Source organism: Camelina sativa, chromosome 19 (genome assembly GCF_030686135.1).
Source record: "Camelina sativa cultivar CO46 ecotype springtype chromosome 19, ASM3068613v1".
NCBI lineage: Eukaryota > Viridiplantae > Streptophyta > Magnoliopsida > Brassicales > Brassicaceae > Camelina > Camelina sativa.
The window spans coordinates 17268338-17290585 of record NC_141898.1 but is presented as its reverse complement, the minus strand read 5'-3'; the positions used below and the strand labels follow the sequence as shown (position 1 = coordinate 17290585).

The window sequence follows — 22248 nt, the reverse complement described above, 5'->3', positions numbered from 1 at the left end:
TCTTGAAGGCCGGCTAGTCCTGAGGAGAAGACACCATCTTGACCAAGTCTGAGCAATCTGTATAAAAAACCACATCTCGATAGTCATGACCAATCATGCACCGCAAAGCCAAAGGCTTCTACTTCAGCATGCAATGGGGAGAGGTTGCGTCGGAAATTAGCGGCGCCCCTCGTCGGCGAACCATCCTGAGAGGATAAACACACCCATCATGCACCTGCAAAAGCATCATATGCTTTCCATGATCCATCTACGAAACACCGATAACCTGAGAAAACAGTAGACAAGTGACCTACATGCCCCGGTTCCCGAACACTAGAGGCGCTGGGACCTTGGGATATATCCTCCTCCACATCCTCTGTCTGAGCCTGCAACCATGTAGACGCCTCCCCCACCGCTAACCGAACGACATCCTCTGGTTTTTCCATAAGATTCTCAAAAAGGCAAGCATTCCACACCTTCCATATATACATAATCCAAGGAAAATCCTCTCCTTGAGAACCCGGATTGGACGAACCCAGGAAATGATCCACATTGGCATATAGGGAGTCTGTAGGAAAAGAAACTGGTCCAACCGGCACCTGAGCTAAAGCCCAAGCCTGTCGAGCTGGCGAACACCGAAAAATAGCATGATTAATTGTTTCCTCGTCAGCCCCACATCTAGCACAACCTGAATCACAAGCAATGCCCCGCCTCTTCAGTTTTGCCGAAACCGATATGCATCCTAATAAGACTTGCTACATAAAATGCTTAATCTTCGGTGGACAGGCCACCCTCCAAACTCCCGCTAAGAGAGGGGTGATGTCCGACCCATACCGAGTAACCTGAGAAATCCTCTGTTTCACCAAACGTTCTGTATCATACCCCAATTTAACTGTATACTTCCCGGTTTTCGTAAAATACCAACCTAGAGAGTCTTCCATTTGAGAACTACCCAATGGTAAGGCCCCTATCAAAACATCATCTTCTGGAATTAGTTCGGCAATCAATGAAATGTGAAATTTTTAACAAAGGGTCATGGATGTGAATAGAGAGAATATGATTGTATTATATTGTTGTATATTATCAAATGGAATGATACAACTTATATATAAGCACAAACCATAATCAAATGACATAATTAAAGGAATTACATAGAATAATATAATTAATATATGAGATTTGAGTAATCATAGGTGATATGATGATACTCTTTCCTTAATACTGGAAAGGACCCTTGCTCAAAGCTGGTCTTGGGGATTGAGCTGGTATCCATGGATCAGTCCATATAGAAATGAACTCTCCAGAGCCAACTCGTTTAATAACTCCTTTGTGTACCAAAGATCTAGCTGAAATGATACTCCGCCACCCATAGGAAGGAGAGTATGAACGTATTTGATCCATAGGATTTGAATTCCTATAATACATGCCTTTGAAAACCCGTGCAAAAGGGAGTCACGTGCCTCAATCAGCCGCCACAATTGTTTAGCCAATAGAGCGGAATTAAAATCATCAACATTCTGAAAGCCCAAACCACCCAACTGCTTACTCCCACATAACTTCTCCCAGGCTAACCAATGCATACCCCTAGACTGCCCGAGCTCCACCAAAAATTTGCCACTGCACTAGTAAATTGAGACGTGACTGTTTTTGGCAACCGAAAACATGACATGACAAAAGTCGGTACCGCAGTGGCAACTAATTTTATCATTACCTCTTTTCTAACCGACACCGAATCGGTTTCTTATCCCGCCTCTCCAAAAGACAGGCAATCAGTTTTCCCTATTTATTCTTCTATAAAAGAATATTCTAAATATATACTACTTTTATTTTACAATTAACACATTTAAAAAAAAATGCAAACTAACCTAATTTACTTTGAATTTTGTAACACTTTCATCAAATTATCTTTTGCAACTCAAATATTTTAGAATAAATATTTATACTTAAATTTATATTATTAGTTCTTAAAAATACTTATTTTATTTATTTTGGTCATGAATAAAAGAAGTTAAAGATTAAGAGGAATACTTTGCAAATAAAATAGTTCAACTCTATTTATAGAGGAAAAAAATAGAGTTCCTCTATAGAGAAAAAAATAGCAATCTCTATTATAAAACTAAAAATAGAGATAGATTAGAGCAAAAATTACTTAATAGAGTATAGAGCTAAAAATAAAGGACCATGGGAGATGCTCTAATATATATATATATATATATATATATAATATATGGTATATTTTTAATATATATTTCAGTAAAATTATATAATAATTAATTATTTTCAGTTGTTTATTTAAAAAAGAGGGAATTTCAAAAATACCCCTTTTGCAATACCATTTTTCAAAAATATCTCCTCTTTCAAACTTTACTAAAAAAACCACCAAATATTTGCAAACTTTCAAAATCTGTGTGTAAGTTTATAAATATATACACAAATTACCTTTATATGTGTGTAAATTTTTTATATATATTTTATAAATACAATATAAATACCTTTTAAAAACCTTGTAAACCTTGTAAAAACCTTGTAAAAAACCTTTTAAAATGTTTTCAAACTTCATAATCATTTATATTGAGTCTAGAGATACTAGTTATTATCTAGAAGTACTTTGTGAACTACATAAAACTTTATAATTTTTCATATTAAAAAGGGGTATTTTTGAAAATAGATAGATGAAAGGAGTATTTTTGAAAAAAAGTACATAAAAAATGGTATTTCTCAAAAATTCTTTAAAAAATATTTTTTTTTTTGAATATTTTTTGGAGCCAAACGATGGTCAACATCGGACTCCGGCAAGAAAACATCGAAATAGGATGGTTAGAGTGTTTGCAACATGACAAATATTTGTTTGGGCCTTCGGAGATTATGTTATGGCAATGTTTCGTGTTGCTTACGTGACAGTTTTAAAGTCTGCATATTTGTTATGTGGTGGTGTATATTTGGTATAGCTGATAATCATAGAAAAAATGGGATTAGCATGGATAATTCTCCTTTAATTATCTAAAACAAATATTATGGTTGTCTCTAAGTTTTTTTTTAATGTGGATTATATTCAATTGTTTCACATCATTGCATTTTTTTCAATATTTCTTATCGAAAATGTACCCAAAAGAAAACAGAGTCCACGCCACTATGAAATGGACAAAAAGATTCAGTACAAGAAAACCTGCGTTTAGCAACTACCACTTGTGACTCTTTCTTCAGTCGCAAAAAATTGCGATATTTAGCGAGTCATTTAAGATTGTTTACCGACCAAAGTAAAGGCAGAAGCAAAACAGTCGCATATTTACGACGTACAAAATATAGTCGCAAAAACATCGCATTTTGGACTGTTCAGTGACAATAATTTATCAAAAACAAAGCGTCACAAATTTGGAACGTATAATCCGGTCACAAGTTTATTTATCCATAACTTGTTACGAATTTGCAAATCCTATTTTTTGCGACGAAGTTGCTACCACCTGTGCGACTACTTTGCAATTTCATTTGCGACTGTTAAGCGTCTAACACCTGAATTAGATACTGTTTTGCGACTCTTTAGCAACTCTCAATTTTTTGAATTTGAAATTTCACATTAGAGAAATGTTAGCATGTTTCTATACACATTTCCATTTTGAATTGATCAATATCAGCCATATAAACTTTGTCAAAGCTTTCCATTTCAGTATTTAGACACAAAAATTTCATAATATCTAAATATTATAAATAGTTATATGTTATTTCTTAAGAAGGTTTGCAATTTTCATAGAATTGCATAAAAAAGATATGAAAACAATATTTTAAGCTCATAAACTATTTCATATACTATATTAGACAATCATGAGTCCATATTGTTAATTGATATCAATAGAAGTGGCCAAAAATGATAGATTTCAAAAATTTGTATTGTGACTAAAGTCTGAGAATCACAATAGAGTAACAATTTGCGACTAACTTGTTACTAACTTTGCGACTCTTGCTATTTGCGACTATCTTGATACTAACTTTGCGACTACTATGAAACTACTTTTGCGACTGTTTAGCGTCTAACACCAAGGTTTAGGCGCGTCGTATGCCCCCCCATATTTTTTAGTATATGTCTCTTTTGCGACCAATTTGCGACTCCTCTTCATTAATTACAAGGCTAAGAATCCATTTAGGATTTCTTTATCTCTTTCTAATTTTCGACGAAGTGTCGAAAACCTCTCAATTCTCTCTTCTTCTCCTCTCGAATCTCTCTTCTTCTCCTCTCGAATCTCTCATCTTGTCCTCTCAAATTTGCTCAAATCTATCCTCTTCTCCTCTCAAATGGCTGGTGCTAGAAAGCCTAAAGGTTGCGGAGGCAGATCCTTAGGAGTTGTCAGGGTTTACAATGGTTTGACTACAGGGGAACCCAATTCTGCCGCAACTAATAGGCCCTCCAATGGTTTGACTACAGGGGGACCCAGTTCTGTCGTAGGTAATCGGGCCTCCAATGCTTCAACTTCACGCGGAGGTCGAACGTCGAATCACTCCTCTCAGTCCGTGACTAATTCAAATAGAATTATGTCGTCTCAGTTTCCGCCCAGGACACAACCATCGCCTCCTGCTTTTCAATCACCGCCTCCTGCTTCTCAACCACCGCAGGTTGGTTCTCAACCACCGCAGGTCGCTTCTCAACCACTGCGGGTTGCTTCTCAACCACCGCGGGTTGCTTCTTAACCACCGTGTGTTGCATCTCAACCACCACGGATTGCTTCTCAACCACCGGCTTTTGTTCCTCCACTCATACCAGAACAACCAGACCTAAATATGGAAGAGGATTACGACGAAGAAAACCCCAATCCTGCTGAAGAAGAAAACCCTAATCCTAATCCAGCCCAAGACTACCAAGAAAAGTTAGATGTTTTGCTAGCTCTTCCAGGCCGACAACATCTACCACTTATGTCTGTCGATCCCATCCCCGGCGTTGAGTCTCTATGGTAATATCTCTTTGCGGTTAGTGTTAGGTTAAAATTGTTTTGTTGTAGGTTGAGATAGATTATTTTGTTGTAGGTTGAGAATGATTGTTTTGTTGTAGGTTGAGATAGATTGTTTTATTGTAGGTAAAGATTGTTTTGTTGATTAAGTTACATCCGCTTAGTGGTAGGTTGAGATTGGTTGTTTTTGTTGATTAAGTTACGTTCACTTAGTGGTTTGGTTGAGACTGATTGTGTTTGATTGTTTGGTTGAGACTAATAACTTATTTTTGTTTGATTAAGTTTAGTGTAGGACTGCTTTGTTTGATTAAGTTTAGTGTAGAACTGCTTTGTTTGATTAAGTTTAGTGTAGGATTGCTTTGTTTGATTAAGTTTAGTGTAGGACTGCTTTGTATGATTAAGTTTTCTTTACTTTGTTTGCTTAGTTTTCTTTAAGTCATCCGTTTAGTGTTACAATGTTTTTATAGAGACTAATACTCTGTTTTTGTTTTGTGACAGGTTTAACAGGCACAAAGGAAAAATTTCTTGGGTGATTGCTGGAATATTTAGAAAGAAATTCGATGGTCCTTACTACAGTTGGAAGGTTACTCCTACACCTATTCAAGAGAGATATTTCAGGACATTTTCGGTAATGTCTTATAGCTTTCAAAGTTTTATTATTTCTCATAACTGACTTAGTTTCATTATTAACTTAACTCATTTGTAATATGTAGCGGAAGTTCTATTGGGATACTGAGATAAATGAGCTTGTTAAAGAGGGGTTCTTAAAGATAGCCAAGAAACGAATGAAAGGAATTGTTAGTCAAGCTAAAAAACGTCGTAAAAACCTATTTGGATTCGTGGAGAACTGTGGGCTGAGATGTGTGCTCATTGGAACGAACCTGATGTAATGGAGAGGAGTTCAAATGCTTAACAGTGCAGCAACTCCGATCGTGGTGGTCTTGGAGTCCACAAACACCTTGCCGGTCAGAAATCATATGTGCAAATTCATCAAGAAATGGTAATTTAACATTGCTTCCATGATTTTAACACCTTGCTTCCATGATTTTAACACCTTGCTTCCATGGTTTTAACATTTTACTATTTCTTTGTAGGAGGAAGAATTGGGTCATCCGGTATCATTTGGCGAAGTGTTCATGAAGACACATACTCGAGCTGACGGATCGTTTGTTGATCAAAAAGCTAAACAAGCAGTTGAGACTGATGAGAAAACATTAGAGGAGAAACTGTGTGAAGTGGACGATGATGGTCCAGAAAATTCAGGGAATTCTTCTGAACGTTCAAGTCATCGTACTCTCAGCATTGAGGAAAAGAATGAAATCTTTCTTAAGGTACTCTCAGCATTGGTTTCTTATAATCCACATTTTGGTTTTCATAATCCGCATGATTTCTTTATTTGCTGAGCATTTTGGTCTCTTAATACTTGTTTGTAGCCTTAAATAACGAAATGCTTTTGTTTTTCTTTGTTTTAGTGTACTCAAACAGATGAGAAGGGAAACCTTTTTGGTCTTGGATCTCTTGTTGAGACACTTAGGAAAGGGAAAAGGAAGGAAAGCTATGCAAAATCTTCTCCATCAACACCAAAACACTTCTCGAGCTTCAAAAACAACTTCGCAACAAGATAGCTCATCTAGATGCTGAGAATGCCCGACGTGATAAGGAGCATCAAGAATCTCAAATGACGAGCTTCTCACCTACATGAAAGAGAAAGATCCAGGATTTGAGACTTTTATTGCTTCCTTGCGACCAAGAGTACCAGCAACTACACCAGCAACCACACCTGAAGACTCCACACCTGAATCATACCACCAGCCACCGTGTCAGGTACTCACCAGCCACCGCGTTAGATACAACACCAGCCACCACATCCCCTTTCTCCACTTACTCAAGTTCTAAACATTTTCTTTTCTATAAAAACATGAATTGCCTGTTTGGATTTATTACTTGTTTTTCTTTAGGATGATCTTTTTGGATAATAAATGATTATAATACAATCATTATGCTAATCTTTTTGTTTAATGAATGATTATGATATCTTTCTTAATGATTTGGTTTTCAATTTTAATTTATTGTGATTCTTTCCAAATTTTATAGATAAAACATGTTTATTATATGCTAAAATGTCACCAAATTGCGACAAATTTTATTTCTGTAAAACTATCAGATTAGTGGCAAAATGGTTACTAATATACGAGGACTACTTTGCGACAACAGCTAAGGAGTCTTAAAATGGTCACACAATTTAATCACTAATTTGCGACTGACTTGTAACTATGTTTACGACCAAAGGTTCCTAATATAAAGAGTCTGTGAAGAGTCGCTTATTGGCGACTATATAACGGTGTCATAACTCAGTCGCAATTTTGTGACCATGTTGAGACATCCAAATTTTGCGACCATCTCAAATAGTCGTTTATTAGTTGCAAAGTAGGTGTTTGCGACTGTTTAGCAACCAATATTGGAGTCGCTAAACGCATGTTTTCTTGTAGTGATTCATAGAAGTAAATGAAACCATTTGGAGACCGCTTGCCTTACTGATGCAAAGCTTCCTGAGACATCTTGCTCTAAGCGGATCAATAAGACATATGTGGTGATTTCTGCGGATACTGGTTTGGCGGATACGGAGAAGGACAGAGGGTTAAAAAACTTTGCAATGGTACCAGTACAGGAAGGGGACCGAGAGAATGAACAAGGCTGGATCACTCCTCAAAAAACAGGAAGTAAGCCAACTCATAGCCCGGGGAAAAAAACTATAGACCTGCAACATGGAAATAGCTCACTCTTGTCAAACTCTTACTCTGTCCTTAGTGGAACAAAGGAGGATGAGGTGGTTGGGGTGAGTCTCAGGTAGGAAATGGGGAATGATGATGCCGCTGAGGGAGGAATTCCCTCCACTGAGGTAGACCTTGCGCGCAACGTGGCTCCTACGGTAACCACAGATTTTGTTCCCCTGGATATCAATCTCAAAAAACAGCACAAAAAGAGTAGTATTCCCTTGCGAGAATCCATTCCTCGTACCTCCAAAACATTTTCTAAATTCGGTTACAATCCTCGTATTCAGCTCAGATTAGGAGACCCTCCCACCAATAATTTATGTCGAGCTTCTTCTAGAATGTTCGTGGTTTCAACAAAATGTATAAACATTCCCTTGTTCAAAAATGGATTTAGCATGAAAAGTTTCAGTTTGGTTGCTTGCTTGAGACAAGAGTGAAAAAAGGTAAAGCAGCTAGTATTATCCAGCCTGTCTTCTCTTATTGGTCTTACTTGTCAAATTACTCTTCCAATCCATTTGGTCGTATTTGGGTTGTATGGAGTTCATGTGTGCGAGTTACTCCTTTTGTTACGAGCGCTCAATTCATAACCTGCTCAATTTTGATTGAAGGTATGGAGGAGGAGTTCTTAGTATCCTTTGTTTATGCTTTGAATATTGTGGAGGGGAGGAAGTTCTTATGGGATGATCTGAAAAACCATCAGGATTTGCCTATAGTTCGCAGTAAACCCTGGATGATATATTTTAATGATATATTAGAAGGTGCGGAGCATTCTATCTATGACAATGGTCTACCTGTTTCCCCGGGTATGCGAGACTTTCAAGAGGTTGTCAGATACTGCTCCTTCACGGATATGCAGGCTCATGGACCTCTTTTTACTTGGTGTAATAAGCAAGAGGCAAGGGTAATTAATTTGTAAGAAGCTCGATAGGGTGCTTGTCAACGCTGCTTGGATTCACAAATATCAGCAATCATATGGAGTTTTTGAGCCAGGTGGCTGCACTGGCCATCTCTGATGTCGTATTAAGATAGGGGGAGATACTCCACACCCACAGAAGCCGTTTAAATTCACTAATGCCTTGATCCATGAACCCGGGTTTAAACCTTTGATTAAGGAGTACTGGGATAGCACTGAGCGACTTTACCACTCTACTTCTGCCATCTTTCGTTTCTTCAAAAAGTTAAAAGCACTCAAACCAAAGCTCAAAGCTTTAAGCCGTGATCGACTAGGAGATTTAACAAAAGCAAACAAGGGAGGTCTATTCTACTCTTTGTCACTGCCAAGGTGAGACTCTAACCCACCCCACGGAAGAGAACATGCGTCGCGAATCTGCAGCTTATAGCCGCTAGTTGCACGTTTTGGAGCTGGAGGAGTGTTATTTAAAAAAAAAGTCAAAGCTTCATTGGTTACGCGTTGGTGATGGTAACAATAAAGCTTTTTACAATGCTGCAACGGCTCGTGAGGTTCGAAATGCTATTAAAGAAGTCACATGTGTGGATGGTTCTGTTGCAGACACACAAGAGGGGATAAAAGCATAAGCAGTTCGCTTTTTTCATACTTTCTTGCGGTATAAGCCAGCGCAGTATACTGGAACTACAGAGGAGTCTAATTGTGACCTGATTGATTTTCGTTTCTTAGAAGCACAGAGGACTAATTTGCAGAATGACATCATAGAGACTAAGATTAGGGAAATTCTTTTCTCGATGCCACAAGAGAAGAGCCCGGGCCCAGATGGATACATAGTGGAATTTTTAAAGGAATCCTGGTCTATAGTTAAAAACGATTTTGTGACATTAGTTCAATATTTCCTCCAGTTTGGTTTTCTTTCCAAAGGGGTTAATACTACTATTTTGGCGCTCACCCCTAATAAAAAGGAGGTGAAAGAGATGAAGGAATATCGTCCAATCTCATGTTGCAATGTCACATATAAGATTATCTCAAAGCTTATTGCCAATCGACTAAAACAGCTCCTTCCGGATTTTATCTCTCCTACTCAGTCTGCTTTTGTAAAAGATAGATTGTTGATGGAGAATGTTTTTTAGCTTCCGAAGATTGTTAAAGATTATAACAAGCCAACGGTATCTCCACAAAGTGCCATTAAGATCGATATCTCAAAGGCGTTTGATTCAGTGCAATGGTCCTTCCTTCTCACTACTCTTACAGCCCTAGCTTCCCCCCCCCCCCAAATTTATTCACTGGATAAAGCTTTGTATTACCACGGTGTCCTTCTCTGTGCAGGTCAATGGTGAGTTATCCAGTCTGTTTCGCAGTGAGAGAGGGCTCAGGCAAGGCTTCTCCCTTTCGCCTTATCTATTTGTTATTTGCATGCAAGTCTTATCTGCAATGTTGGATAAAGCGGCTCAGAAACGCATTGTCGGATATCCTCCCCGATGTCAGAACCTGTATGTCACGCATTTGTGCTTCGCTGATGACCTATTAGTGTTCACGGATGGCACTAAAATCTCCATTGAGGGAATTCTCAAAATCTTCGACCAGTTTGCAGCGTACTCTGATCTGAAAATTAGCCTAAAAAAAAATCTACCTTGTATTTGGCTGGCATCAAAGAATCGGATCAGGCAACAATAATGAATTCCTTCCCATTTGTGGCTGGTTTATTACCAGTCTGGTATCTTGGGCTACCTCTTCAAAATGGATGACCACAAATGATTATTCTCCACTCGTTAAGAGGATCAGGGAACGCATTGGTAGTTGGACAGCTCGTCATCTTTCTTTTGCAGGCCGCCTGCAACTCATTAGCTCTGTAATCCATAGTCTCACAAACTTTTGGATGTCCACATTTCGCCTACCGCGAGCTTGTTTAAATGAGATTGATAGCCTCTGTTCTGCTTTCTTAATTATGGCCAGGTCCTACTTTGAGATCCAAGAAAGCAAAAGTGTCTCTGAATGATGTTTGTCTTCTTAGAGAAAAAGGGGGACTGGGAATGAGACCGCTGAAATAAGCGAATATAGTCAGCTGTCTAAAGCTCATCTGGAGAATAATTTCATCAAATTCCCTATGGTCTCAATGGATTCGAATTTACCTGCTGCGCAAGGGCTCCTTTTGGTCGATTCAAGCTAACTCCTCTACCTGTTCTTGGATGTGGCAAAAGTTGCTTAAGCTTCGCGAAGTCGCTATTGGTTATGTGAAATATGAGGTACAGAATGGCAGCACATTATCTTATTGGCATGATAATTGGTCGCAAATGGGTCGCGATCAGATTTTCTTCAGCTGCCCCTACTCAAAAGAGATTTGGACAGGTCTTATGTCAAAGCTTCTTCGTAACAGGTTCTCAACTGATTGGGTGAATAATGTAGCTCTCTTGACAGATGCAACTCTAGGGAGGGATAAGCTCTTTTTGCTGAGATACGATTTCCAAGCCATTGTACATTCCCTCTGGACATAATGAAATAGACGCCGACATGGGGAACCTCCAATGCTAGCAACTCTCTCCACTAGGACTTTTGACAGGCATGTACAAAACCGACTACTCTCCATCTATGACCAGGGAAATGGTTGTTATGCGGATTGTATGGCATTATGGTTGGGATCGAGATAAAGCTTCTGACGACACAGAGATTTCTTTTCCTTTTTGATTTAAACAACTATAGTACTCTTTGTTAAAGCTTAACACCAAAAGCTTATGTAAAAAGTATTTTTTTTGAATAAATTTTACATTTTATTCAAAAAAAGAAGTAAATGAAACACCAATAAAATCCAAAATAAACGCATGGTGAAAATACCAGTATGCATTGGTATTACATGTTATACGTGTATTGACATTACAAAGCCATACGGTAATCACGAGAAAATGAAAAGTCCTATGGGGAAAAATAATCAAACATTTATTCTGCAATAGTTTGATCAATTATAGGGAAAAAGTTTTATGCCAAATTCATATTCTACATTCTTTTATTCTCTCCTTATGGACTTTCTTACATTTGCAGCAACTTAAAGATTCCACTTGATAAACTACCATCTATCTTTTTGGATGCTCCAAGTCACTTGATTAAAGCTAAATTCTCCATAATCCTCTCTATAAATTATGATTCCTACCAAACTCTTGTTAGAGAAAAAAAAAACAATTCTAAACAGAAACAAAACGTATCAATTAAAAAAAAAAATGAAATACGCAGAAATATCACATTTCAGCCACCCTCAACACAACCTCAAATTCGACTACACCGAGAAACCCTTCAAGTGTGATGGATGCAATGAAGTCGGTATCGGCTCTCGCTATCGCTGCTCCCGTGATGATCATGGAAGCTGCGACTTTGATCTCCATGCGCACTGCGCGTTACCTTCGGCTTCCATAACGCATCCGTTCTACAAAAAATGTACGTTTCAGTTTTTGGCGCAGCCGCCGGGGAACGAGAGACGGTACTGCAATGCGTGCGAGAAGGATGTATCGGGATTCGTTTACCATTGTAAGGCTTGTGGATTTGATCTTCACCCGTGTTGTGCTATGCTTCCTATGGTTTTGGACGATGGAGATACCAAACTCTTTCTTTACCGCAAAGTTAGTTCGTCTTGTCATCGATGTGGAAGAAAAGGCCGTAGCTGGAGTTACAGGTCTCTCTTCTCGATTCTATTCTTGTTCTTATATTATTATGATCGATCATACCAATCGCTGCAATATCATGTTTGGTTACTTTGGTAAATAGTAAAATTGAAAACTTTAACCAAAGATTAGCATGTAAGAATTTTTTTATTTTTTTATTTTGTTTCGACTTTCTATTATTAGCATGTTTTATTTTAATATTAGTTCATTATACGAATCAAATTAGCATTTCTTAAGTTGTCTTTTTTTTTTTTGGTTTTCGTTGGTGTTTTTAGTCAACATTAGCATATATTCCAAATCAACATCTCTAAAGAATATTTTAAAGCAATAAGAGAAAATTTTGGATTACGTTGATGTATTGATTCTTGAACATTAATTTCGTCTTTATTCCGAGTATATGTTAGAGCAAAGGGGAAAATTAAAGCAATGGCATTCAAACACAAACTCACTCTTTATGCTTTTGTAAAGAAATGAGCTAATTGTGGCTTGGTAATTGGTAGACATATGTTGTTGCATAGCGTGTACTCTAAGTTAGAACCTATTATTTATCACATTAATTAATTTTAGTTATTAATAAACTTCAAAGTCTAAACATTGACTGAAGTAGATAAATAGATTTAAAACTATTGTATATTTTTGTCACAAAAATACAGGTCGTCTTGCAAAAAGTATAATCTCCATGTGGCGTGTGTGAGAGAGATGTTGGTGGAGAACTGGCGAGAGCTGTACAAAGGACAAAATGGTAAAGGCATTGAACATAAGAGTCTGGTTTTAAAGAACACACTTGAGCATCACCACCGTAGCAGTCGCAAAGGTAAAGTTCAGAAATGCTGCGAGATCGCCGGAATGGCCGTGCAGTTCGTTATTTCCGCGGTGCTCGGCGATCCAACGACCCTAATCGCAGGGGTTGTAGGCTCCCTTATTTCTCGAGGATGATTAGGGTATTTCAGTTTGTGTGTTTAACTATCGTGTTATATAAAGTCTTAATTAGGAGAATGTGAAAGTTGTTACATTAGAGAGTTTGATATCCTATTAAGTTTGCTTGTTCATAAACCAAAAAAAAAAAGTCTAATGTCAAAAGAAAACTATTTGTGTAAGAAAGTTTAGTGAAGTCTATTTTGATATGTGATTTGAACATTCAAAATTTTCTTTGCTATTTATGAATTGTGATGTTATTTTTGGCAATTTAACATTTCAAGAAAAAAAAAGATGATTAGAATTTTAATATGCACACTATATATTGTATAATGTGGGTTAAGATTACAAACAAAACTTAATTAACCCTCTAATTTTCATTCGGTTGATGAAACCAAAGTAGACAAAAAAATACCAATTATCAAGTCGAAGAATACTAATTTTCTGATGAGTTTGACTTGTTAAAACCTGGTTTGAGATCCATGTGTATAATGGCAATATCTAAAGAACTATGAATATGATCAAAAGAACGTTATAATTAAACTTGCTTCCATAACTCAGCAGGGAAATTGACTATAAGGATGGCCTGAAGAAGTTACCTCCATAATTTCATTGATATATCTACACTTTAGCAACACGATAATGCCGGTGCGTAAGACTCTCCTTCCTGTTGATGATTTCATAAATTGGGAATCAACTATTTTTCACTAATGTTTATGTCTCTATTAATCACGAAAAAATTGTAAAATTCTTAGATATGCTTGAAAACTAAACAGTTTAAACATATACAAATAATAAAAATTAGTACCGATATTGTTGATGTCCAGATCTGTCACAATTAGAATGTTTCAGTTTGGTAAAATGATAGTCGAAGATTTCTTCTATTAATCGGTGCCAGGACACAAAAGACGGGTTACAATACAACTTAGACGAGTTGAAGATAAAAACGAGTATAATAGACGAGCTCCGAACTCGTTGATTCTAGCTATGGGCGGGTGACAGCTTCGTAATTGTTGTCCGTATTCTTCCTCCTTTTTTGCGGTCCCTTTCTCAAAGACCGTACGTCTGTACTTATAGGGAATCGTGTCAGTTCGTCCTTCAAAAAGACTAAAATGCCCCTTCTTTTTAGGAGGTTTATTTTGGGCTTTCCCTGGACCGGATCTCTTGTTGGGGTGAGGATCTACCCTAACAGGTATGTTGAAGTAGTTCAAAGCTTTCTCCATCTGGCCTCCTTCTACTCATGCTTCCCTTAGTCTTTTTCCTTTCTTATGACCAATCCATCCCAAACTGTTCATGTGCCTCATAAGTCGCTATCTTCGTCATTTTAGCTCGATTTATTGGGATGTGCAATTATAAGGATCCAAATCGTGCTCGATTTATTGAGATTCAAAGTTTTCATAGATATTAATGGTGTTTAATTAGGATCCAATCCCGTCTCATTAATATTATTGACCCTGTACAAAACTATAAATAATTTAATTTCACAAGTATATAAAAAAAAATATTTTAAAAAGTATCTTAAGTTATGTACAAATTTATCAAAAACAAAGTAGACATTATACATTATTATTAAACCTCAAACCTAACCACACAGTTATGACAACAATTCATATTAAAATTTTTATTACAACTATATAATAATATATGATTTTTAGTTGGAAGGCTTCATTTCAGCTTTGATGGCAGCAACAAGGTGATCATAAGCCTGACCCCAAGCGACCTTCATCTCCGGTGACCACATCTCAGGCACCGCCTCCTTTATCGTCTCCAGCAATGCATACTTTGTCACCTGTAAATATATATCATTTTTGGTTTAACAAAAATAAATCGAATCAAAATATTTGTGTAATAATCAAAATATTTTCAGATATGACAATTGAGTAACCTCAAAGTGTTCGTCAACGACGCCGTATTTAGAATGGTTAGCTCCAAGTCTCTTCAAAGTAGTCTCCCTCACTGTAACTTTCCCTGTTTTCCTCAGTTGTACTGCTGATTCACAACACTGATATACCCCCAAAACACCATTCATTTAGTTAAACCAAGAATCTTTGATTTGGAAATATAAGCAAAATCATGTGTTTTCGTATCATTGATTAGTTAACTTACCATGACAAAAACAGACATAGCGTGGGGCTTGAGTTTCGGGTTTTGCTCAGCAGGAATTGGTGAGTCTCTCAAGAACGAGAACATCTTCTTTGTTGTTGGTGCAATCTCAAAGATCCTAACATTTCCGAAATTGATTTCATATCTCAGATTATAGTTACATATACAGATATAGAGAGAGAGAGAGATCAATGGGATCATTAGTGCTTACTTGAGGAAGAGTTTGAGACCCAATTCAGCTGAATTTTTCTTCATGACACTCCATGACTTCACCACAAGAGCCTCTTGCTCTTCTGTGAACACAATCTTTCCTTCACTCTCCATAACAATTTCAGAAACTAAATGATTTTGGATATGGTACAATTCTCTGTTTTGTAAAAGAAACTATGATATTACTCCAGTTAGGAGAAGTGTCCTCTATATATAGGTTTTGATAAAGACCCTTTTGTGCTATCGAAGAGACAGTACTTGGTAACCAAGTTTAAGATAAAGTTGTGTGGTTAAAAAAATGAAACCATGTGCTGTGTGTATTGTAATGGAACCTGGTTTTTTAATGGTAGGCTTGACCAAATTAGTCAAAACACAATTGAAAAGTATCCATATCTCTTTATATCATTATTATACTGATTTATATACCACACAAGTGGTGCGAGTTGTGTAAAAATACATTGAATCCATTGATGGTAGAACAAAAGCCCTACTGCACATGGATCTCTCTATATCCTAGATTATTTGCTCGAGATGCAGAAGCAAGAACAAAACTTGTGAAATGTTATGTAGCACCATGTGACTTTCACATCTATGTGATAAAAAAAGGTTGAAACTTTACACACTGAATCCAGGCAATGAAGGGTTACAGAGAAGGGTGTTTTTGCAAACTCAACCGTATCCGTAAGTTACATCGCGTTTTGAAACAACAGAGTCAAAGGGTATTTCGACTCTTTCCTTAACAAGGCACCGTGCTTCCCCGTCTTCTATCACAAGAACTTTTCCCGGGGGGCACTGGTTAGGTGTTTTCTTCCCTCTGACTGCTCGCTGCGGGAGAAGTCCAAGAAGGTTCAAGGACGCGCCTCTTCTCCTCATCTCTGGACCATAACCAGATGCAGACAATATGGATATAACACCAATGATTGGAAGCATGATCTTTGCAACAGAGCCTAGGAAGCGAATAACACCATGATCCGAGCCTCCTCCAGATCCTCCCTCGGGACTTTTCACCTCTGCCTCGTTTCTCACATGTCCTGAACCGAACCCGTTAGCATCAGACTTCTTCTTGGAAGGTAAGTGAGAAAGGTAACCATTATTATCTAAACCGATGGATACAGGAGGATGAACAGGATAAGGAGGAAGTAAGAGATCATTCTCATAATCAACTCTTTCTCCAGCAAAAGTCGTAGTCTCGCGTAGTACTTCAAAGTCTTTCCCTTTGTACTCCTTAAGCTTCTCAAGCAACATTTTCCTACTGTAATCAATCTCAGAGAGAGCTACTTGCTTTTCATACTGTTGTCTTTGCCTCAAATTCTGATTAATAAAAAAACAAAACCAATACCATTCATCACAAACCATTTCCACAATAACTTAGGACAAAGACAGTGAAATCCAACAACAGGACTTGAAGCAACTCAGGTTCAATTTCAATCAAAAGCAGAACTAACACTTTTAAATGCTCAATAATACACTAAAAGCTAGAAACTTGATTACCAAACCATAGAAGCAGAGGAAATTTAGGGTTTTTTTTCTTTCTCAAACCTGTAAAGAAGCAAGCTGAGACTCGAGAGATTCAAGAGCATCACGTATACGCAGAAGCCGCTCAGCTTCTGCTTCCTCTACTACCTCATCAGAGCTGATTGAGTCAAAATCCTTGTCTTGATTTCTAAAAATATCATCTTTTTTTCCTTCTCCGGGAGAAAGATCCTCGTTTCCGCCGCCGTCGCCGCCGTTTTCGCTGACGGCGGTGCTGGAGCTATCGATACAATCGCTGATCTTGAGTCGAAGCTCGGTGGCTCTGGCTAGAATCAACCCGATACCTTCTTCGTCTTCCATCTGAGCGATTGAGGGGAAAAATTGAGGAGTCAGAGATTAGGGTTAGGGTTTTTGTAAGGTAGTGGTGGAGAAGAGACAAGTAAACTTTTTGGGAGTGAGTCTTCGAGTGATTGTGGTTGGCTTAACTCAGATTTTTCAGATTTGTTTCTGCTTCTTTCCCGGTTTTTAAATCAACGGCCACAAATATTTCAACTATTTCTGTTTTTTTTTTAATAAATATTTTGGGAAATAGAAAATAACAATAGAATTTTTTTGGAAGAGGGCCAATTTTGGATTTAAACAAAGATGACAAAATATATCATTCTACATAAAAAAAATAATTCAAGATTCTTCTATGTAACGTTTTAAATGTACTAGTCTTGTCTGTTATTAAACTCGTATATATATTTTTTATTTTCTTTTTTTTTTGTCATAAAATCAGTTCTCATGAGCCAATTTGTGAGTAAATTGTTTACAAACAAAATAGGGTGCGGAGAAGAACGCGTTCGGCGTGCCAAAGAATCCACTCTTACATTAGCATTCCTAGAAATCTGAACCAAAGAAAAAGAAGAAAACTTCTCCCTGTCAATCTTGATATCGTCTAGATATGTTGTGAAGGCTGACCAATCATGAGACGAAGACACCATCTTCACCAAGTCTGAGCAGTCTGTTAAGAAGACCACCTCCCGGAAGTCATGTCTAATCATGCATCACATCGCCCAAATGAAAGCTTCAACTTTTGTATGTAACGGAGACAGACTACGCCGGTAATTGGTTGCGCCGTGAATCGGTGATGACCCTTGTGAAGAAGTGCAAATCCATCCTACACCTGCAAAAACATATGTTGCTTTCCAAGAACCATCCACAAAACACCGATGTCCTGAAAAAATCGGCGGAAGGGGAGCATTACATCCCCGAAACCGCGAAGGCAGAGCTCTAGGGGAGGGGGGAAACTACTCTGCCTACCCATGTGCTTGTTGCCAAGTCTGCGCTTTACCTACCACCACCCGGACAACTTTATCGGATTGTTCTACCTGATTCTCGAAAACACGAGCATTTTGTGCTTTCCAGATATACCACTTTATCCAAGAAAAAGCACTAGTGAAAACTCGTATATATTTAAAAAAATAAAAAAATAGACTCGTAATTTTGTAATTGAGAACGTTCTAGAATCTAGCACTAGTGATTTAATGGTAAATTAGTTACTTTATCATGGTGATTTGATGTCTCTAATAAGATTTTTAAAGCAGAAACCAAATGTTTGAAACAATAGTCCTATGCTTCATGTGGATGTGGTATAACGGATCGAGGGAAAAGGGCCATTTTAGATGTACAACTTTCCAACCAACATTTATTAATCTATTAAATGATAAGAGTTGACACAAAAGTTACATATGCAACCAAAAAAAGTTATCACTTTTAATCACAAATCAAAGGATTTTAAACTTTCAAAGTGAAGTTTTTCTCATCAAAAGTTGACTAATGAAACAAAATTAAAGGTACACATGAACCAAATAGATCTCACTCTTTTTTTCTTCTTTTGAAGGAGACATATATAGTAAATAAACAAACAAGTATGTTTTCATCTTCGAGCTCAAATCAAAATATAACCCTCAAGTCCACTCCTTTTTTTCACTTCAGATGCTTTTGTCAACATAAAAAATAATCTCAATAACAAATAAAAGAACGAACAAAAAAAAATCATTATGAAATATGTGAACCTCTCAAGTGAGTTACAAACTTCTTCAAAGCCTTTGAGCCAAAACTTTCTACATGATCAAATCAACATAAATCTAAGTTAGGATAAATGGATATACATGAAAAAATACTAAAAATATATTTTATGAAGAATTAATAGACGTCAACAAACAAATAGTAAGATTTGTATTTTAGGCCACATTGTTTTCAGTAATTTTTAAGCTCTGAACTCTTAATGAGTTTTTCGAGAACTTTTCAGCATCATTAGGTTGGAGAATGAAATTCAAAGTTTATAAAGAAAACGTACTCCAACTTCCATAAACTAATATATGTATATGATAGAATGACAAAATAAAAGTTGTCTCTACACTAATGAATAGGGAACATAATAAAAACAAAAATTAGACGACATTTTTCTATTCAAAGAATAAAAAGAAGTGTTGAGATAGATGGTGATGAGATTGTTGCTAGGGATGACAAGGGTGTTAAATAGAGATAAACTAAAGATACTAACAAAACAAAAGTTGTATATATACAAAATAGATTCTCAATGTTTTTAAAAAAACTTTCCAATTTGACCTTAGATCAAACATTTTTAACCTTCGGTTCGTAAATGCATGATATTATTATTTCATATATTTGGTAGAGAAATGTACAAAATTTGTTTCATAAGCGTTGCCATCTCACTCGCTTGAATCTCAATAAGTTAAGCATACATGATTTGCATGATTTTACTTGAGGAGAGTTTTGAGAGATTGCATATAAGGAGATCTTCATGCTCTTGTTAGAATGTAACTGGAATATATTATTTTTGAATTTCAGTCTTAGAAGTTGTTCTTTAATCATGGATTTAATATGGATTTTCAAGGTTTTACAATCTATAAAGTATTTGAAATTATTTTAAGTATTTGTGTGGAATCCAAAATATCTTAAGTATACCTTGAATTTTGATTCTAATAATTTACTCATGAAACTCCACGAAAGTTCATTTCTAATTACTTGATAAAAAATTTTGAATAGTTACTTTGTTCTTAATAACACTAAATTTTAGTGAAGTATTTGAAATCCTAATTGAATAACACCAATTTTATAATCTAGTAAGCATGATTTATAAATATAAGATCAGGTGACACCGTTTCTAAAACATGACTAGATTAATACCTATGTTACAGCACGATTGCACTTTATTTATACGGATTTTATATATATATATTTATATGTTAAAGTAATATTTTGATATATATTATTAGTTTTTAAACAATCTCATTATATAATATTAACATTTTATATTTAACCTCTTTTCCGTATTAAACTCATAACTCAATCTATCATATGACTCATTAAATTAAACTCTTCGTCTCCTATAAATATTTTAAATATTGTTTAAAAAAATAATTAGATAATTTTGATTTTTTTATGTGTTAAATATTTATCATATTCATTAAAATATTAAGTTAAGCTTAAACTTTATGATTTACCAATAAAGTGTTGTTCCCTGATCGAACTTGAAAGTCAAATGTGCAGCTTGACCTTTTTTTCTCAGAACTTGGGGAGGGTAAGGTCAGTGTAAGAAAAAAAATCAAACAGAGGGCTTCAGTTAAGAGCTGTACATTTCCGTGTAACACGCTTTATTTGAACTGGGGAGGGTAAAGTGGTTTGGCTATTTGTGTAACTTCCATCTATTGTGGAACGTTTCTTAGAAGAGCATGTGGTCAGTGCCAGCCCGACATTTGCGACTGTCCTATGCAAACATTTGAAATCGTGTTCTTTTAACACTTTACAAAAAAACATAACCAACAGTAATACTGAAGGATGATAGTCATGATCAGGCTGAGTAAGTGTGGAGCTTACTCGAGTGTAGGAAACACTCTAAGACGATCAGAGGGTTTTAATATGAGCTGGGTTTGCATCAGCTTGGGTCCATTCAGGAGTGTTTGATGGGCCAAGGTGATCCACGAAGCTTCGAGGTCCATTGGTGGTTTAAGTCAAGCGTGTGTAACCACACGTGGGAGTGGTTGTTAGAAGATAAAAGATCTTCGAGACTCTTCCGCTTCATTGATCGCATTCTTTCTTTTGTATTGTTATAAGTTTTGTTGAGAGAGATACAAAGAGAGAAAAAGATTGTAATCGCCATTGTTGTAGCTCGATTTGAGCTCAGAAGAAGCTAGTGGATTCCATAGTATAACTCCAGCGAGACGTAGGATGCCACATCGGAATCCGAACTCGTTAAACTCGCTTGTGTCGTTTCGCTTTGTTGTTTTTCTTCTTTCGTAATCATTCGTTAGGTATTTACTCAATATCGAAGGTTTAGTTCAAACAAAGTGGTATCAAAGCATAGAGGTTTTGGTTATCAGATCTGGTTTTGGAACGAAGATGACGAACTCGGATTTGAAGGTTACTCAGTTTGATGGATCGGGAGATTTCTCACTTTGGAAGACTAGGATGTACGCGCATCTAAGGATTCTTGGTTTGAAAGATGCATTAGTGGAACAAGATCCTATTCCACCTCTATCGAAAGCGGATGAGGCAGATCCAACAAAGAAGAAGAAGCATATAGAAGAGGAGAAAGCAAGGATTGCTAGGAGTGAGAAGGCGATGGATACAATTTTCTTGAATGTTGACGTTAAGGTTCTTAGGAAGATAGATTATTGTACTACAACAGCGGAAGCTTGGGCGTTGTTGGAGAGATTGTTTTTGGTAAAGACTTTGCCTAATAGGGTGTGTCTTCAACTCAAGGAATATAACTACATGATGCAAAAACTAAGTCGTTAAAGGAGAACATTGATGAGTTCTTGAAGCTAATTGTCGATCTAGTTCATCTGGGAATTGAAGTCCCTGATGAGGTTCAAGTTGTATCGCTGCTTAGCGCTCTTCCACCAAGATAAGAGTTACTTGAGGAGACTCGAAGATACTGAAGGGAAGGAATTAAGTTTGAAGATGTGGATCTCGATTTGACAAAAGGCAGTCATTGTATAACACATTTACTGGAGTCTCATGTTGCTGAGGAGAGGGCCACAGTAGTGGACAAGCAAATTGCTGATATGTCAAAGTTATGGCACAACAGGTTGGGTCACATTGGTTAGAAAGGTCTAGAGGTTCTAGCTAAGAGGGATTGTTTATGAGACAACAATGTAACCAGTGTAGAATTTTTTGAGGACTGTGTCATCGGGAAGATTCATAAAGTAAGCTTCGGTCCTGCACAGCATGTTACGAAAGAAAGTCTGGATTATATTCATTCAGACTTATGGGGTTCACCGAATGTT

At 36.8% G+C, this 22248-nt stretch overlaps 6 protein-coding genes across 6 annotated transcripts; 3 read left to right on the top strand and 3 right to left on the bottom strand.

Annotated features, from left to right (window-relative positions):
- Positions 1-83: 83 nt before the first annotated feature.
- LOC104766913 (uncharacterized) lies at positions 84-920 on the bottom strand. The gene is made up of 3 exons (XM_087501191.1): positions 822-920; positions 294-596; positions 84-185 (listed from the first exon to the last, which is right to left on the bottom strand). Exons 1-3 carry the CDS (start codon positions 918-920, stop codon positions 84-86), a joined length of 504 nt encoding a protein of 167 aa, XP_087357317.1.
- Positions 921-4749: 3829 nt separating this feature from the next.
- On the top strand, positions 4750-6541 carry LOC104768088 (uncharacterized). Its single transcript, XM_010492021.1, has 6 exons — positions 4750-4919; positions 5415-5544; positions 5630-5713; positions 5833-5916; positions 6011-6247; positions 6389-6541. Exons 1-6 carry the CDS (start codon positions 4750-4752, stop codon positions 6539-6541), a joined length of 858 nt encoding a protein of 285 aa, XP_010490323.1.
- A 1229-nt stretch (positions 6542-7770) lies between these two features.
- On the top strand, positions 7771-11092 carry LOC147920709 (uncharacterized). Its single transcript, XM_087501190.1, has 9 exons — positions 7771-7845; positions 8085-8591; positions 8716-8972; positions 9201-9255; positions 9731-9817; positions 9927-10192; positions 10311-10449; positions 10612-10707; positions 10799-11092. Exons 1-9 carry the CDS (start codon positions 7771-7773, stop codon positions 11090-11092), a joined length of 1776 nt encoding a protein of 591 aa, XP_087357316.1.
- Positions 11093-11667: 575 nt separating this feature from the next.
- LOC104766915 (protein VACUOLELESS GAMETOPHYTES-like) lies at positions 11668-13432 on the top strand. The gene is made up of 2 exons (XM_010490886.3): positions 11668-12258; positions 12901-13432. Exons 1-2 carry the CDS (start codon positions 11732-11734, stop codon positions 13181-13183), a joined length of 810 nt encoding a protein of 269 aa, XP_010489188.2. The 5' UTR covers positions 11668-11731; the 3' UTR covers positions 13184-13432.
- A 1201-nt stretch (positions 13433-14633) lies between these two features.
- LOC104766916 (anaerobic nitrite reductase AHB1) lies at positions 14634-15823 on the bottom strand. The gene is made up of 4 exons (XM_010490887.3): positions 15477-15823; positions 15269-15383; positions 15048-15164; positions 14634-14951 (listed from the first exon to the last, which is right to left on the bottom strand). The coding sequence occupies exons 1-4, from the start codon at positions 15587-15589 to the stop codon at positions 14814-14816; spliced, it is 483 nt and encodes a 160-aa protein (XP_010489189.1). The 5' UTR covers positions 15590-15823; the 3' UTR covers positions 14634-14813.
- A 204-nt stretch (positions 15824-16027) lies between these two features.
- LOC104766917 (plastid division protein PDV2-like) lies at positions 16028-17489 on the bottom strand. Its single transcript, XM_087502428.1, has 2 exons — positions 17015-17489; positions 16028-16786 (listed from the first exon to the last, which is right to left on the bottom strand). The coding sequence occupies exons 1-2, from the start codon at positions 17306-17308 to the stop codon at positions 16145-16147; spliced, it is 936 nt and encodes a 311-aa protein (XP_087358554.1). The 5' UTR covers positions 17309-17489; the 3' UTR covers positions 16028-16144.
- Between the last annotated feature and the right edge of the window lie 4759 nt (positions 17490-22248).